The 19010-nt window shown below is 39.3% G+C and overlaps 1 protein-coding gene across 13 annotated transcripts in view; it reads right to left on the reverse strand.

Annotated features, from left to right (window-relative positions):
- LOC139992837 (uncharacterized) overlaps window positions 1-19010 on the reverse strand; it is a 29714-nt gene that overhangs the window by 10159 nt on the left and 545 nt on the right. For 2 of the 13 annotated variants that reach the window (XM_072014074.1, XM_072014069.1), the window contains exons 1-6: window positions 4203-5109; window positions 1824-2120; window positions 1634-1739; window positions 1043-1218; window positions 445-725; window positions 67-340 (exon numbers count right to left, since the gene is read on the reverse strand). In XM_072014074.1, the coding sequence (XP_071870175.1) occupies window positions 67-340; window positions 445-725; window positions 1043-1058 (571 nt within the window). In that variant the 5' untranslated portion in view covers window positions 1059-1218; window positions 1634-1739; window positions 1824-2120; window positions 4203-5109. Of the gene's footprint in view, window positions 1-66; window positions 341-444; window positions 726-1042; window positions 1219-1633; window positions 1740-1823; window positions 2121-2758; window positions 3722-4202; window positions 5115-19010 lie in introns of those variants that run through there. The other 11 variants (XM_072014072.1, XM_072014066.1, XM_072014070.1 and 8 more) reach the window with 11 other exon arrangements.

Genomic DNA, 19010 nt, shown 5'->3' on the forward strand with positions numbered 1-19010 from the left:
GTCTGTCTTGGCTGTAGTAACGATAAATTCCTGTTAAAAGCTCATTCGTAAATGAACGAATATTACCATTTCGTGACGGAGCTCGACAGGTAGGTGAAGTGGCTGTATTACGCATTTGCTTGGGGGATTGATTCGGGCAAAGATTACTGTTGAACATTGACTCGTTGTTATTAAGCTTCACGTTAGTGGAATTTGGAGACAGGTTGCCCACGAACTTCTTTTCACCGTCCACCGACTGAGGGCTATGTGGAGACGACGAACCGTTGTGTGGCTCCCTTGGGGGAGACGTCGACTCTCTCATAGCATGGCTCCTGACCAGCAACTTAACTTTCGTATTCGTCTAAAAAGGATTTTACGCTCGTTTTAACACGTATACTTCAGGAAATAGAAACTAAAAACTGAGATCTTTTCATAGTGGGATCTTCAAACATATCAGACACGTACCCTGGTACGAAAGTTCTTGTTCTCTGTGTCTGATTTGTCAGGAGGACACGAGGGCGAGCTGCGGTGGAGAGAATTCTGTGTAGGAGAAGAGCCGACATTCGGATTGGCATTCCCGTCTATCATATCCGACTCCGAGCTGTTCTGATATGATGTATTGGAGCCACTTATGACGAAGCCTTGCCTAGAGGATGGCAGTGAGGGCATTCCTCCTCGCACCACCACCGTGGGACTCTCAGGTCGGCTGTGCGACCTGCTGCCTTTATGCACCACTATACTTGGTACTGAAACAACCAAAACGCAGTTCTGGCTACGTTTCTTCGACCTTGTTTATCAAAAAGACACCTAATCCCTGTAGATAGATTAAACGTTTCATTTAGCATCAGCTAAATCGTGTATCTTATCCAAAGTTGCTTCGTCCAGCGCCGTTTCGTAGACCTCTACATTAAAGTACACTCGCTCACCGAGAGAAAATGGCAAGCAGACAAATTTCTTGGAAAGATTTGTCAGCTACGCGCGCGTACTCTGTTGTCGAGTAAATCAGGATTTAGGAGGAAAAGCAATGAGGAGCAGAAAAATCGTGAGCCTCAATAACACTTACTCTCCAGGCGGGCCATGTGTTAAATGCGTCATGGGGTTACGGTGCAGGACTCTGCAACTGGTGGGTTCAAACAGGTGCAACTGGGTTAGTACGTGAATCTTTCGGGTGACGTGCAGCTCGTAGGGCTGATACAAGGAGCCAAGTCACTGCACGTCCACCTTCCAACATCGTACACTCTGTAAGCAGATACAACACAAAGGTAATGACTTATAGAAAAAAAATTAGGATCCCCGTTATAATCGAGGACAAAATGAGAGGAAATAATTAATAAGTATTTTTATGGATTTACGAGTGATTTTCAGTTTAGTATGTTAATCAAATCTTGCTCACAAATTATCTATCACACTTTTGTGCATACAAGCGGTGTTACACGTGACAAAACTCAATCACTTTGAATTAAAGAAGATTTCTATTAGAACAATGCCTCCCAAAGATTAACGAACTAACTTTCGTAGATACACGAACTATCTCTTGTCTGGGAAACAGTGTGAAACAAAATTAGCATGCGCAAGTACGGTCTAATAATTAGTTAGAAACACCATATTGTGGAGGTACTATGTGCTAAAAGCGTATGTTTGCTGGAGTACATACGATTACTATTAAACGCGCGTACGTTCACAAATATCGTTGCTCACTGACAACAACTAGTTTCTTTGATTTGGTTCAACCTGCACTTCGATTTATAAATCGTCTATCTCTGGATGGTAAAAGAAAAAAAAACGATGTCAGTAAAGGGATGAATCAGCGATCTTTCTGTTTTGGTAGTAAAACCATAACCAACCTCCAGAGGCCAATCTCCATGACGATTAATTGACAAAGAGTAGGAATCATCGCGACAAAGTGACTCGAAAACACGGCTACGTCTTCGTTCGAGACATCCTCTCTCTTTCTCTTCTCTCTTGACCAAACTCAACATTATTCACAGTCTTGAATCCAAGATAAACCCCGCACGATTCACTATCAGCTTATCGATCATCGTCGTCGAAATCTATTCTTCGCCTTGTACACCGAAACCCTTTCACCTTTCACGATTCTTAATTTCCCTTTTTCAAAGCTTCGTGGTTACACTCGTAAAGCTCTAAAAAAATTAATAGGAAAGATAAGGATTAAACTTTAGATCCATCGAAGAACGGTGGAATTATTCGAATAAACTTGTGTTTCTTAAGGTGGCCGACGGTCGACGTGATAAGAATTCAGATAGGTCAGTTCCCGAGATTCTCGATAAGAGCAACGAAACGGCACGTAGAAACTTTTTCCAAAAATACCCAGACATGTAAATGTAAAATCGACCCGATATCACTGGCTTTTTTTCTCGACTGAGCGCAGTGGTGGCTCACGGTGCCAAATGAATTTTTCCAAACCAAATTAAGTAGCAAAGGTTAATGCGGGTTAATGATCGACTGGACGTCCAAGATCGATCAACTCGATCACTTGCGTAATCTGAATAGATCATCGAACGATTCTCTCGAGCGTTTAACTTTCATCGTGCTCTTCTCTCAACCTGTACCCTCGACACGTTGAAACTACCACTATTCGAACTAGGATTAAGAATATCCTACAGTTGCGGGATTAATTCTCGACATAGAAATGCAAAACGATCAGGACACTCGAGATCGACCAACGAACAAGACCGCTCGATTTCCGTGCACAAGATCCATCGTAGATCGTGCCTCGCGACGACCTTCCACCCGCGATTCCCTCTCGTTTTTTTCGTACCGTAAACCGGACGCACACGTTGGCCGGGCTCCACGGCGTCTCGAAAATAGCAATACACTCTTTCTCTGTCGGCCTGTGATCCCTTCTTCGCCGCTATCTCGAGCACCAGTCGCGACAGACAACCACCGCGTCTCTTTCTTACGGTGATCCATGGTCCCCCGCGAACTGAGCCACCAGCACGGTCATCTTCCAGCAGAAAGAAGGTACAAACGTGGAAAGAAAAGCAAAGGGGGTCGTGATGCAAGGGCCTGAGAAACTGTCGCTATCCAGTTGAGTCGAAAGAATGAAAAGAGGGTTGACAAGAGGGAAAAGAAAGATAGACTACACACAGGAACACACGTAGAGGAGACCCGGACCAGCCACAATCTATCGTGTGCAACGGTACGTCGTCACGAAACCGCTTTGCGCGAGAGACTGAGAGAGAAACGCGGCGCGGTCCCTCGAATCGCGGACTCGACGAGGAGAGCGATATCGAGAGCGCGCGAGACGGACTCTGCCAGGGGGAGGGACAGAGTAAGAGAGGTAGAGAGAACGATTCAGCCATCCAGAGAACGCTAGAGCTCGAAAGGGGATGGAAAGGGTAGAAAAAAAACGAATACAAGGGGAGAATTGAAAAATTCCCGACGAAGATGGGAAGGAAGGGGACATGAGAATGAAGAGCGAGGAGGAATGGTCTTGGGCAGAGCAGAGGAAGAGAGAACGAAGAGAGTCCGTGCGCCGGGCAAGTGCACGCGTGCGCGTATTTCGAGTGTACCGGGTGTCGAGTGAATCACTGTTTTACGGTGATTTTAATTATCCTACGCTGTACATTTTACGATGATATTCTGATTTCTAAACCATTTCGCACATTAATTTGCCAACTAATAACGTTATCGAATTGACCAGTCATAGTTTATAAGTTATACAGACTTGTATTTTATAATTTTAAAATCTGTCACCGAATAAAAATCAGTCTGTAAAATACTAGAAATCGAAATTCGTAAAATTCGCTTCTAGAGTTTGATTCGCCTCGCTACCAAATTTGGTGTTGATACCCAAGCAAATTTATTAGCGTTAATGATTCGTAACTTGTAACTTGTAAAATTCTATTAAGGGTACTATTCCAATTGCGCGAGAGAATCTTGGTAACCTAGGATCTTCCAGCCTATATTTTGGAAGTATTTCGTGTCAGCTCGAAGCTTTAAAATAGTACAGGAACATGATCTTGGTAGTGAGAGAGTAACACGTACAGAGACAACAGCTTCGTGAGAGAATCTGGCAAATTAAATTTGGAAAATTAATTTCTATACTACTTCTATTTGATTTAGAGATTTCTAAAATAGCAGGATCAGAGAAACGAAAACTTCCTATGAAAGTTGGACATTTCCTTGTTTTCCTCAACCATCCACACAAGGTTTTCACAAACTGTTTCCGGATGCATTTTACGCAACTTGCAAACATTTACCTTTTAAACTATAGAACGTTGATTTCGATAGAAATGATCGATGCGGTTACTGTTAATCGTTCCTGGATATGCACCGATCACACGATGGTAGAAAGTACTAGAAAGTTACAAATTGCCTTTGCAATACACACGCGAGCTTACTGATAGAGCCCAGATAGCCAATTTCATTGCAAACCTCAACTGCTTCCCTCTTCCTGTATTTTTCCGTTCGTGCCTTTTAACTCTGATCCGCTGAAAAGCTCCTCGTTGAAAAAGGACACTTTAAAGGTCTATCTGTACTCGTGGAATTTTCTTTTCTGAGATGATCTCGAGGATGCTTCTTCGATGCTGCCTATATATACTACTGGATAATTAAAATGGCAATTAAAAATAGAGAAAAATCGGAGAAACAATTTATACAGAAACATCGATCAACTTCGGTTGTTCATCTAAAAGCCGTATTTCCATTTCCAGAAGTAAATTCATGCCTGATAATTGCAAGATATAGTAGGTGAGCTATAAAACTTTTACTACCCCATATTCGCAGGATCACGTTTCCGTGGAAACTATCATAATTTTCTAGACTATAATACGTGTCCCTGTGTGGGTACGTGTGCACGTATGACTTGCTGCGAATGGTGTCTATGACCCATATAACACGCCCAAGCGTAACTAGGTCATGCACCTCTGTATCCCCTGGAATAATACAGGGTGTCCTCTTTTGAAGAAAGAACTGGGTCTCCGGTATCGGTTAAACGAAAGTAAAGAAACAAAAAGGAAAAAGAAGGTACAATACCGTCTATAAGTATTTCAGTACTCCTTGGTACACTCTCAATGTATTGCAAATATGTAAAGCGTACTTCGAATGAAATTCTCTGATTAATTAATTTTGACCTCGTACGTTATCTCAGGCAACCTACAAGTATACCTGCAGTTAGCAGACGTTGATAAAAACGGTATTTATTAATAGGAATAATGAAGCAATAATTGAAGATGAATGAAGACTGATCCTGCAGAGTCACCTGAGTTAAGTGATTTTAAATTGGGATCTTGGGCCAACTGAGATCAACTATCCACTAGTTTCTAAAAATTTATATAAATTTCATGAAGCGTTCGTTATTCGTCGCAAATAGACATAGAACTTGAGTGATATGGATACGTTTATTTTTCTTCTCAGTTCCAATTTAGCAGATCATTTGGGCTCGATGCAAGAAGCAAAGAATCAAACGCTAGAAAAACGTTGTTCTATTAAAAAAATTGAAAATATGACAAGTATATGAACGTTTTAATCGAATTGTACCAGCTGTTCAAATACTTATGGATGCTAATGTACGTTCCTTAGCTTCACAGGGTTACGTTGGAGCGAAGGTTAAAACATATTCTCGAGCTACTTTCAGGCTATTTGATGGCTTCCGGCACGCGACAGCCTAGGCTATTCCTCCCGATGACGCATCCTGAATCAGACCAAAGGACATCGATGCCAGTTTATTCCGTGGGATGACGACAGAGGAGGGTTAAAAAGGCCAGAAGGTGCGTTTGGTTTACCGATCTCTTTCCCGTTGCATCCTCAAAAATGTATGCGTTGATCGATCTGAAAACGATACTTGGAAACGCCACAAAAGAGGAAGAGGATCAGTTTGCACAAATTAACCCTGCCACTATCGAAGGAACAAGCAGGGCTCGTTCGTTGAATATTTAACGGGGGTAAAAAATGCAAAACGAAAGTAGGTCGACTATTATCAGTGGAACAGAATTAATCGCGCCTCTATGCGCAAATTATTGGACCAGCACGAATGCTAATTAATCGATCATTCGAATTTCGGCTGTAATACAGTCGTTGGTTCCAATATGAACGAAACTCTAAATCCAAACTAATCATCTCCATTAATTCCGTAATTTTATTACATAAATACATGGTTGATCCTCTAAGAGAAATGATTTAATAATAATAGTCATTAACTTTGCATAACGGTATGTCGGTACATAATTCTAAGACACGTTTAAAAAATAGTATCATCACTTTCTTGTATTTTTCAACTCGTGAAACTGTTCAATGTGGTTTCCGGATAATTCGTACATGACTATGGTTGATACGAATACGTCGCCTGACCGACGAAGCATCTGAAAATTGAAACGTACATACACATGTAGTCATGATTTATGATACTCGCGAGTGCTGGCAACAACTTGAACGAAACGCGTGTAATATATTTATAAAAAATTTCTACAAACGTTCGAATACTTTCGTGATCTACTGTATGTACGCGCACATGTGATCGTTCTTGCGTAATCGTTAGAACGTTAATCAGAAAACGCGATTTCCATTCGAGAATGCAAAGTACCAGAAAGCTTAAAGCGTCCGAAATATGGTCTTGGATACGAGAGAGTGTACGATCATTGTTAAAGGAAGAAAAATTTTCGCGCGCACGAGGAACCGCTCGTAAAACCCAATTCCAGGAAGTAACCTAATTCCTGCGGGAGGGATGACCCAGCCACGAGGAGGCGGCAGCCAGAGTACGGTAGGATATTCTGCAGGAGGACGGGATACATGGGGGAGGTTAGAGGCCGCCAGGGGTGTACGTTCAGTTTAGCAATACGTGCCAGTCCGATGCACCCCTTGTTGCCATGGAAACGACCTACTCTCCCTGGACAGACGCATCGGCCACCCTCCGCGTGTTAAACATTCGAATAAGGATATCTCGCTGCTCTTTGAACTTCCCCTTTCCTGCTTCTGTCCTTTTTCTGCACAAAACTGCTCCCTCGTCTATAATCCATATCATTGCCCGTTTGGGATACCGCAACTTTGATTAAATAGTTTGATGATTCGGCAGTTTTACTTTGCAAGATCAATGATCGTAATTACCTCGCAATCAGTTATGGCTACCGTTCTCCCAAAAAGATTATATCTTACGAATTTTGCGCAGCTGTTCATATTATTGGTTTACGCAGCGATATTCTTTCAAATGGGTAGCCATTCTTCGGAGACTAATAGCGACACAGGAATTGAATTAACGCGTTCTATTTGTACCGCAGGTAAGGAGAAGTCCATCGTACCATTTTACAAAACGTCAAGCAGTATTTTAGAAGTTTCGGAAGAACCAAACAGCAATATGTAAGAGTTGCGTAGAGGCAACGTTATTAGAAAACGTGTACAAAGTAAGTTGGTGTTTTGTCAACGCACAAAACACGTATTAGAATAATGCATAAAGTCCACTATACGAATGAGAGGAACGAAAAGAAGTTGTACGATTTGAAAAGAAAAAGAAATTATCATAGCGCTGTTAATACGGAAATTTATACAATATACAATCTACATAGAAGAAGCAACAAAAGAGATATTCTTGAAATATGCCGAAGATATTCATTGGGGCAATTTCTTGCAACTCTCTTCGCAATCACAACGCGAATTCAATAGAATTCAATAACGCAATTTCTTTAAAAAGATATTACGAACGAGGCGTTGGTAAATCTTTAGTGAGAAATATTATCAGACATTTTTCCAATATCGTCTCGCTCTTCTTAAGCTTTTCTTCGTACAGTTTTTACAACAGCTTTTTATAGCGGCTTTTGAAATAAAAATATGCATAGGATTCTCGTGAACGATCTTCATCGTTCGAGAGAAAGGCACAAAACTCGGAAGAATCTTCGATACTTCCGCATAAACAAGTTATTCTCTGGAAGTTCGAGAGAAGTTTTAGGGTCCGCGTAAATACACACGTGTCAGATTTTCCAGCATGCCGTAGATCGGCTATCCTACGCGTGCACCGCTGCGACAGCCGATGATTCATATGGTGGAACTTCGTCAAAATTTGCCACCGTCGTTGGCAACAAGGATTTTTCATCGGATAGTAAATCACGAGTCAGCCCGGAACTTCGATTGAAGCGAGCGCTTCTTCTATAAATATCGGATCCCAGTCATCCCAGTGTCCACCGAGCTACGCTTCCGGTGTCATTTTGCATTTCTTGGAAGCTGTTAAAGTATCATCTAACTTGTTTCTGATAGAAAACCTTTTCAATCTTCGAGAGTAAAAATAAGGGATACAAATTTCCTCCGTCATGTAATTCGCCATTTTCTTCGTCTAATGAATACTTTGTCCGTTGCTCTTTAATCATCGCAAGACTCTGACAAATTTCTTTGACACGAAATTTTAACCAATACACAGGAAGGCCGTAATATGTTTCTTTTCATGATACAGAAAAGACATGAGAATTGATAGCAAAGAGACGAGAGAATCTTCAAAACTTTTGATTACACGGCATGCGCGTTTTACTCGTGAACCGTGAACGTTTTTGATCAATTCCTTCGCTTGTTTCGACTAGTTTTGACTAGAATTAATTTCGTACACCATCTATGAAAATATTTCTAAAAGATTTATGAACCAAGGAAAATTATAAATAAAGAGAACATCTCTTAACATCATACGGCAATACTTCCCACTTTAAGAATATAATTACTTGTCATTATGAAACCACTATAACAAATGGTCTGAAATCTATACACGTCACTATATGTGTCTTTCGTATCTCATACCAGAAGCGCAGAAAATCTTGAGGATAAAAAGCTAATTATTTTCTAAATTGTTCATTTCAAATCCTTTATCGTTCCGTTACACTGTAGAGGTATACTAAGGTGTATAAACCGATTAAGACTAAACGAGCTAGGATTGATCGAATGTGGTACTGGGAACGATCACGATAAAACCGATTTCCAATTCGAGTTCCGGCCACGATACCTCGAAACCAGATGCAAAATTATCGATCGTTGCTCTTCCGGAATAGAGAGAAGTCCACGGCTGTTTCTCACGTGATTTGTATCGAGGAAAAGCGAAAGCAGCTGGTGCTTGCGAACGCGGAATAAATTTGTATCGCTGATTTCCTGCCACTGAATACACTAACGACCAACGTACTTACAATACTGAATCACTGTTTGCCAACTAAAAAGACAATGAAGAGTCACAGTTGGCGACGCTCGAACCTGTATTATTATTATTAGTTGTATATCCTACGGCATAAACCAACGCGTCCGATCATCTATTACGACATTAAAACAATCATTGACGTACGTGACATGTAATTTTGGCAATCTTACATATGCATACAGCGCTATGCACAAGTCTTAGGTCACGTATCAAACGAAAATGTTTTGTTTTTATGAATTAATACAAAGATACTTGATGTTACCTTAAATCTTTTCTTACTTTTCAGAACGTGTTTGGTTTAATTCGAGATAATATTCCACGCGATTGAATAAAAATACATTCGACTATTTATTTCAGTAAAATCTTTTGCCTTTTCACAAAGTAACGTGAAATCGAACAGTAAAACTCAGAAATCAAGAACCACGATATAGACTTCCGGTACATCGGCGAATTCCTAGAATCGTTGGAAGTTCTACGAAGATTCTCAGCGTTAAAGACTATGATATAAGAGTTTTCTATATCTAATTCGAGTCTGAGTCTCTATTGCAGGATATAAATGAAAGGCTGCTAAATATCAGACTTAGTTTCGAAAATAAACTGTTTAAACAAAACACTGTTAGTGTTTCATTTTTGATGAAATAACTTCTTATTAATACTGGAATTACCACATCCTATCTCACTCTTTTTTTTTTTTACATTTACTAAAACCACGTAGCTTTTAATAATGGACTTTTTTATGTAATCATGTACACTTATTTTCCCATCATATTGCTCCAAATATAATTGTGCGTATCTGTATTAGCAATTGATTATTCCTATATGTTAATATAGCTGAAATGCTCGTCGGTTTTCGATTGAACGCTGACAATTACCCTTAATTTTCCATAAGTTAAAACACATTACGGATATTCTTAAATATACCTTCGTTTCTTTCGATAAAGAAATATTGGTACGCGTAAAAAACATGCCAAAAAAAGTGGATAAAGTGGAGCACGAAACGAAAGGAAATTATGGTGAATCGGTTCACCGGATAAATTTTATTTAGGTCAACCCGTACAGTGGTCGACCCGGGTGCGGAGGGTTGTTGAACTCCGTAACCTATATTCTAGCAAATAGGGCAGAGAATAAACGACGAAGATAGATCGAGCTCATCTGCCCCGCAAAAGTGTTTTCACACTTTTCCCTCGTCGAAGGAAAGCAAGACAGCTACGATTTTCTTCTAACTATCTCCCTCTCGCTTTTCCAACAATCGAGTCAGAGCGTGTTCTCTTGAAAGCTCGGCTGCTTGAACGCGGCATACTGAATTATTGATGCTGTTTGGAGTAACCTTGGGTAAAGATGTTGACGTCGGTAAATAGAAATAGAAAATCTTGCGAACTGTGAAGAATATTGTTTACTCGTCGTAAAAATCAATGTCCTTTGGATTTCTTGAAAATTATCGAGACACTCCAGGAAAACGATAAAGTACGCGGCAGATACGCAAATTATATATTTGCCGAGTTTTACTGTGAAAAACAAATTCTTCCTTCGAAGAAAGATTTATTCGATACTCGAAAGAGGAACATTCGACATATTTTTATTTTACTATATCTATAGATTGGTTCTTAGAAGCTGCTGCCCGATACATCGAACAATAAGAAAAATATTAATCCTCTCTACAAATATATCTATTAACCATTCGAAAGAAAGCAAAACTAGGAGCGATTGAAATCTCGTTCGATTTAGCGTTACAATTGAAAGATTCCAGAGAATCGCGGAGAAGAAACCCAAACCAAAGATTGATCTCTCTAATAAAGATACAACGCAATCCAGTATTTCTCCGTAACGACGTTATAATGACTAAAACGAGCAGGATTGAGTATATTTTCGGCATCAATGAAAAAAAGGGGAGAAGCAAGTGTTCTCAAGTTAATGGAGCAAAATACCGAAGACTAATCACATCGGGGGTCGGTCACTGAAAAGATAGACCCTTCTCGAGAAGAACACGGTAGACGAGCGGGCGCTCATCGTCTCGAGGAAGAGACGACAGAGGATCCAGGCACTCGTGAAAGACTCGTGAAAGCACGAGTGGCTTCCGTGTCGGTCGACCGCTATTTATAATGAAAATATTTTCACAACGACGATCATGCCCAAGCACTGGCCACGTATGTATCGACAGATATATATCTCGGCGCGCATTTAGCACCTACGTCCATCGATCTCTTCACGTCTTTTTTCCCCTCTTCTCGGAGCTGACCAATGTCCACCGGATAAGCAATTACCATACGTCGTTCGATTTTATTGCAAGCCATTTTCTATGCTAATACAAGCGGTATGAATTTCGAGGAATTACAATTCGGCGTATCCATCTGTAAGAGGAGATCAACTCGTGATGTTGATCGAAATTTAATCTATCCTCCGAATTTAGATTTTATCGGGTTTAGCTTAATCAGCCTCGTTGGTATCTATGATACAATTACGGAAAGAAGAGAGGAACGAGGAGAGTAAACGAGATTGCTCGTTTAAGGACTTTTTTACTCCGCTAGCATGATCTAAAAAAGAAGGACATAGGAAATTTGAGTCTATAAAATTCTACTAGACGCTCTTTCGAAAGGTTTAACTGAATCAAAGCTTGGAAATACCATACATGAACGTGGTCCCTTTCTTCGTACTCATTGATGAAGAATAGCGAAGAATAGTAGACAGGACAAGCTAGGAAAGCAACACGTGCCTCTAGTTGTCATAGGACATAAATTTACGGATGGACGACTGGGAAGAATGCACTGAAATTGAAAAGCAGCTATAGGGAAGCGGTTTCGACTCATGCCGGATCAATACTGTTCGTATCCAGTTCCTTCTCTGTCGACGGTTGCATTTCACGTTCTTTCAACGTTTACCTTTGACTGGCTTGTATCAAAATACTCGCAGAACTTTCAGCAAAAAATTCACGATAAAAATTGGAGCTCTCCTTTGACGAAGAAAACAATTTACGAAAGTAAGTTTTTATGAAAATTTGTATTTAGACGATGAGACCTTAAATTTAAATTCATAATTTGTAGTTGAAAAAAGTATCCACTGTATAGTCTATAAATCAAAAAGATTCACTGCAAGATTTCTTCTGTCAACACACAGACTAATTCGACGAAGGAGAATGTAAAAAACGAGGAAACGAAAGAGGTGTACGAAGCACCCTGTTGATTCCGTTCAGCGGAGCTTCACAACAGTGTGGCAAACGTGAACTGTGTTTAACGAAGAGCCGCCAGCAAGTCGTATGTTCCCAACGAGAACTAGTCAATTTTGGCCGTGGTCCAGACCTACGTCAGGACAGTCTCTGACGCCAGCATCAATGAAAGAACGTGAAAGAGGAAGCGAGAGGGAGAGAAACTCGAGCGGTTGACAGGTTATATCTCTCTGTAGGCCTCTGGACCAAAAATAACGCGAGTGTTTTAACGCCGGAGCGATTTTCATCGAGAGAGACTCCTTGGCCATACGAACGAGATAGTCCTCATGCTATACGATCTAAGTACATCGTTCTTTTAAGATTGGATACGCTTCTTCCACCACTCCAGGTTCACGCCTGATGTCGACAAATTTTCACACTTTCCTCGGCTTTCGAGTTTATGTCAATCTGTATATTATACCATCATCCTACGGTGACACGCTAGTTGTTTCTTTCCCGTTTGTTAGTGATACGGTTTCTAGCTGATAAAAGATAGCGTAGAACGTACGTGTATCCGTAAGAATAAATCGTTGAAAAAATGGTCGTTCCAATACAAAAATGAGTTTCATCAACCGGTTACTCGAACAACTACTAAGGGAGAATAATACTCTTACGGTACGTTTATATAGGAGATCGCGAAGGTTGTGCGTTCCGATGCTGCATTATTCAGGCGTTATATAGCACTTAGATCGACTGAAGGTTCGCATGTTCACGTGGAAGAAAGCAGATGTATCACGAGTGCACTCGACTCTGAGATAAAGCTGGCTTCACATCTGAAATTCTAAGATACCAAGGAAACAATTTAATTAACAGAACTAATAATATAATCGAAATAAATTACATGGAAAATTAATTAACAACTGAACAATACTAAGACATAATTTTATTAATTCAAATTGACTCGACGAAGTTTCGAGTTTCAATTGTGAAAGAAGCTTCAGCTATAGTACCTAATCACTTGAGAAACTGACCGGTTGAGACGTTATGGACATGAATCGGTCAAGTTTCACTTATTCCTACGATATGCACAAAGACAACACCAATTGTCCTATGAAAAATTCAACGGGCACGTGCGGCACACGGTCGTTGTATCTCGCGATCTAAAGGCTGAATACCATATTCACGGGTGAGTAAGAGGCTTCTACAAATTCCCGGTCATTGCCCACGTATTTTCCAACGTTTATGGAATTTCCTTTCGCCATCATATATTTCTCATTAGAGAAACAGAATATATAAAACTGATATATCCTTTGGAATCAAATGGATCCATTGGAATCAATGATCCAACGATTTTATATTGATCTTAATGATTTTCCCATTTGCAAATTTTCCAGGAATTTCCTTCGATTTTACACGGAGTACAACTCCATCAACTAATACTCGATCGAAAGTTTAATCTTCCAACAAGTCATGCACGCAACCATAGAACATAAAACATGACGAATCCAGTGAATTGTAATTTATTATGCTATCATGACGTAAAAATATTCGAAAGAAACATACAATACCATTCGCCTTCTGTTCATTTTCCAAAACTTTTTACTTCGTCCTCACCCTCTTTCTCTTCTTCGTCGACCCTGACATAGCAGAGCACTGGCATTTTACGACAAAAATCTTATAAAATGTCAAGCAATACTCTTAGCCGATGTAATATCCATTTTAGGTACTGGTAGTGTCAACTGAAAGAACAGACTATTGAAATTATGTATTCAAGAATTCTAAATCTGTCAAACGAAGAATAATTTTTCTACGGTGATTAAGAAATTAATTCAACTACCATGCAATCCATATTGGATATCTTCTAGGATATACAAGCGAATAATGGACATTCAAACGATTCCAGAAAGTCCGATGAAAAATTAGGACAGTAGACCATCCAGTGTAAAGATTAAAATTGGAAATCACAGCTGTCTTTCTTAATTGAAAAATCAATTTAGCGTTTGTGTCCTCGTTAAAATGGTCATGCCACGGCGAGCAATCCCAACCAGTGAAAATGACTGCTTTAACCGAGGGAGAGATTAATGATGTAACGTGACCCTGTTCGCTTGTAGGATGACTCAGAATTCATACCCGGGGAACGATGTTCTTCGAAACAACGGCATAGTTCCGAGCTTCGTCCGGTTGCGGATACACGTGCGCACCTCACGTGATTTCATAAACTTACATAAAACTTGTATATTAACGACTATGCACAACTTTCTTTCTAAAGTTGCATCTTTGTTGCGTCATTTGCAAAAAAAGGAATAATAACCGTTATGACTTTTGTAAAATTGCTCCTCTTTGTATTGACAAGAGTTGTGAATGGATATTACATAAGACAAAAGTTCGTCGTGTGGAAACGTCATACAGTTCTTGGACATCGTGGGTGTAGAAGGATGCCAAACTAACAGCTCATTAAGGGAATGGCTGTTAGATCTTTAGAGGAGCAATCTCGTTTCTTATAGAACTTTGACACGCTACCTTGCTCGAAGGCTACTGCAACCACTTTTTATCTACTCGACGAGTCTCTTATGTGTCCTGTCAGCTACTATCGAGCCATTATCAGCGAGCACTGACTATTTCTATTTATGGTTCCTGTGGCGGAGCTATTTATAATTCTAAAAATAGATTTGTCATTATATGTTATTTGGAAAAATTTCTCCTACTCTTGATTTACATAAAATAAATTTCAATGTCATATAATAAATAAAAAATGACAGATAGATAAGTAGAATAAGAAGAAAATAATATTAATCCAATTTTTAGACATTTGTTTCTATGAAGCTCATTTTAATTTTGTCTCAACAAACCAGTCTAATACTCGTTTGATAGACTTTCCTTTTTAAAAGTTATTCGCATATAATAATCCAATAAGGTGAAACTGGAGGCAACATCGGAGGCCAAAGTGTTCTTCTTTTTGCATTTCGTATGTTTTTACTACAACATTTTAACTTCAATCAAAAAACAGATACGATTTATTCCAGCTGCGTGTGTATCACCTTGTATATTGATAAAGTTTGGCTGTTAAACTCTGGGATATATAGAAGAAACCAATCGAGACAAAAGAGAGGCATTGATAGAGAAGACGGAGAGAGATCATCGATAATTTGACAAGATTCTAAGAGCTTGCGTCGATATTACGAATCATCGAGATAGGCCGAGTCCGACTGGTGAACTTGACCTTCACCTCGAGCGCGGCTACATTCGATCGAACTTCCATGCTTGGTAGGCCGGGAATTCCCCGAAAGAAGGTTAATAGAACCTTCTTCAGTGGCACGTGTGTGATGCCACAATAAGATGGAGTGCGAGACCGAGGTTGCCGTGAGTGGCGTGACTGTGGTCGTCCGGTGGATTCGTTGAGGAGGAGCGATTCGCGTGCAGCCCGCCCGAAAATCGGCCCTCCTCTCCATCGATCCTCCCTTCGTCCCTGTTCGTAATTCGTCTTAACTCCAGGCACCGATCGATCCTGCTACAATTCGGCCCAATGGTGAAAGCATTCGGCGAATCCCGCGTGAGTCATCTCGTTTGTTCGTTTTCGCGATGACCTTGCTGGATAAACACCCATGCAATGCAACGCGGGGGCTACTTATTGTTAGCCAGCTGGTAATAAGTGATTTTCATCGAAGTTTAATCCTCCATACCGATTATAACACGCGAACGTAAACTACTAGGTGACCAATGAAATAGGACGATTCATGCTCGTTTGCGGTATACGGGTATACGATACTATACATTATCGTGTATAATTCTTGTATATCGTGTAACAAACAACAACTTTGTAATTCGAAAGCTCCCTACCTGAGATTGCTGTTATTAGATTTCTGGTATACACCTCTTAGTGTTCTAAGATTTTCATAGTCGTTTCTGTTTGTAAATATCCTAAACTTTGTGTATTACGATACAAGATTCCTTTTGTTTCTGTCCTATTGCTATTTGTCTTTTCTCTTTGATCGTCTTGTTCCTATTGCCAGCGTGTTTCTTTTTCTTGAAGTGTTCTTTTATTAGTGGAATTTTTTCTATCTAATGCTCTCTTGTGCACATCTTTTTTATTATTGAAATTTCTTTTCTTTGTATTCTTACGCCACTTCTTGTTGTTGGAATTTCTCAAATTTTTAAAACGATCGTCGTGTTGTTTCTACCATAGGAATTCCTTTCAGTGCACTTGCGACTTTTATTACGAGAATTTCTTTTCTTTGCACTATTGTATATTTTTTTATACCCCTACTATATCTTTTGTGGCTTGCACATACAGTTTTTCTTTTTTGCTGGAATCTTTTTGCTTTCAAAGTTCAAATCCTCTCTGATAAGATTGTGTAGAAAATTTCCTAAAGCTCAATCTCATAATGGAAAACTATACTCTAGCAATATATCGTCTAAGAGAAATCCAGAGGCATAACAGAATAGTGATAGTCCATGAAGTGACTGAAATCGAAACGTTCGCAATAGTATCAACAATTGCTAGGAATGATCTAGAAGAAAGTAACCACCAGTGACTGATCACCGGTGATCAGATGAAAGTTATTCACAGAAACTAATCGTCCAAGAGGTGGTTTATACTACGTTTTAATAATATTAAAGAAATCAAAGAAAGTTTAAACAGATTCAAAGAATGCTGTAAACGTAATATTAATTAAAACATTTAACAAAATAAATTTCAAGCGCGTAGAAGTCTATGGGATTTAGAGTAGTATCAACGTACACTTTACTGTCTGACCAGTTTTGGACGTCACTACTTGAACGAGATCAATGCGTGACCAAGTGTCACGCTGCATCAGGTTGACCTATGTCATTACAAAATTTGCATTGCCCTGGATGACAAGAAAGGTCGCTATTTTCGATTTAACAAAAACGAAAGCAGAGATCTGACTCATTATACGATATACATTACGTAGGTATTCAATACCAGAAAGAACATTTAACGAATTGAAACTATCAGCTGGTCGATAAGTTACAAGAAAAGAAAAAGAATTATTCTCGTCGAGATGCTACTCAACGATAATTACTTGTCGCATCGCCCCATCGATTTCGAATCCAATAAAGAGAACTCTAGAAGGAGATATCACTTTTTCTCCGTGTTGAGTGGCCGCCTATAGGCAAATAAATCGACTAATTAGTAGTCACTCGACCTAAAACAATGCTGTATCTGTGGTTGTTTAACGCATTATCATGAGACATTACACAGTTTGGCATGATGGAAAACGGAAAACCGTATAAATATCCCGAGGCTGCACGCAAGACGACGGAAAAAAGCCTTGTTTCTCTGGACGTGCTATGTGTTACAGGCTTTTCAAAAATAAACCTGCACCACGTGCAGCCTTGATCCTGTGCACGCAACAGTGCATACACATGTGACACGTAAGCGTAACATCGCCATACGCACATGCACTACTATCTACAGGATCGCGTAGCATCGATGCATAATATTATCGGTCGATTTATGGACAACCTTAATTAATTTATCATCCGATTTCTGATTTTCCAATTTACGGTCTTGTATCGTGCAATTCGTCCATCATAATCCATCTTCGGCTCTGTAAGTGTATGAATACTATTATACGTACATCGCAATGTTACTCATAGTGATATTATTTTGACATATATTAAAAACCTTTCTCTTTTCAGAATTGCTATAACGAGCATAATCTTAACATAAAAAATTTTAACCGAGTTAACAATGAATTAAAACTATAATATATATAGTAGTAATAGTATTATCAATCAACGGTAACGAACTTTGAAGAAGAAAGTTAAATGAGGGGTTTTTCTGCATACTGATAACAAACAGCACAGAATCCATAATTCCCGTGTGTCTATGACTCCATGATAGACATTGGAGGTAGGTTACCAGGGAACATGGAACTAAAGAGAAAGAGAGTAGCAGGGGTGAGCTAGAGAGGAAGAGGGAGAGAGCGAGAGAGAGTGAGAGAGGAGGCGGGGGTGAAGTGAAGTCATAAAAGTAGGGCAGTAGTGCGGTAGAGCAATCAATAGAGACCGAATCATGGTGGGGGATAGGGGGCATTAAGCCACCGTGGAATTTTGGCATTCCAGAGGAGGGAATATTTTGACTTTTAAATAGAAAAAAAAAACAATTTTCAACAACGTTATTTTACTTTGGTCAAATTTAGATTCCCTTGACATTAACTATCTTCCAGTTATCAGAAAACATCTATATACCTTCAGTATAAGAAAAAATCTCATAGATATTATTTTGAATGTCTGCATCTTTTTTTGAAAAAGAAGTGTAGTGATAAGAAGTATTGTTTAAGAAAACGAATAAAATGCTTGACATCTAAGAGAAGTACGGAATACCAAACCACGTGTTATCTTCCCGCGAAAATGATCGAATACCACGAATACACGACTACACGAATAATACACGATAAATGAGGCATCGCTATATTAAAATATACGTCTAATCCTCATTTATCAGTCTTAAATTGAAATATTCGTGAAATTGTATTAAATATCATAGTTAACAGGAATAGTTTGAATAGAAGTGTTAATAAATCTTTATAATATATATTGCTTTGTTGAATTTATTTTTATATCGAGTCTTATCTCTTTTCTATGATTAGAAGATCGATGAGAAAATATCAAAGAACCTAATATCTGTCACTAAGTTAACAAACAAATGACTGACGATACATTGCATTCTCAATTTTGATTGTTCCTTTTTTTCTATTGTTTGCAAAAGATACATTATAAGTTAATATTATAAATACTATACGTGTG

This window comes from Bombus fervidus, chromosome 12 (genome assembly GCF_041682495.2).
Source record: "Bombus fervidus isolate BK054 chromosome 12, iyBomFerv1, whole genome shotgun sequence".
Classification (NCBI taxonomy): Eukaryota; Metazoa; Arthropoda; class Insecta; order Hymenoptera; family Apidae; genus Bombus; species Bombus fervidus.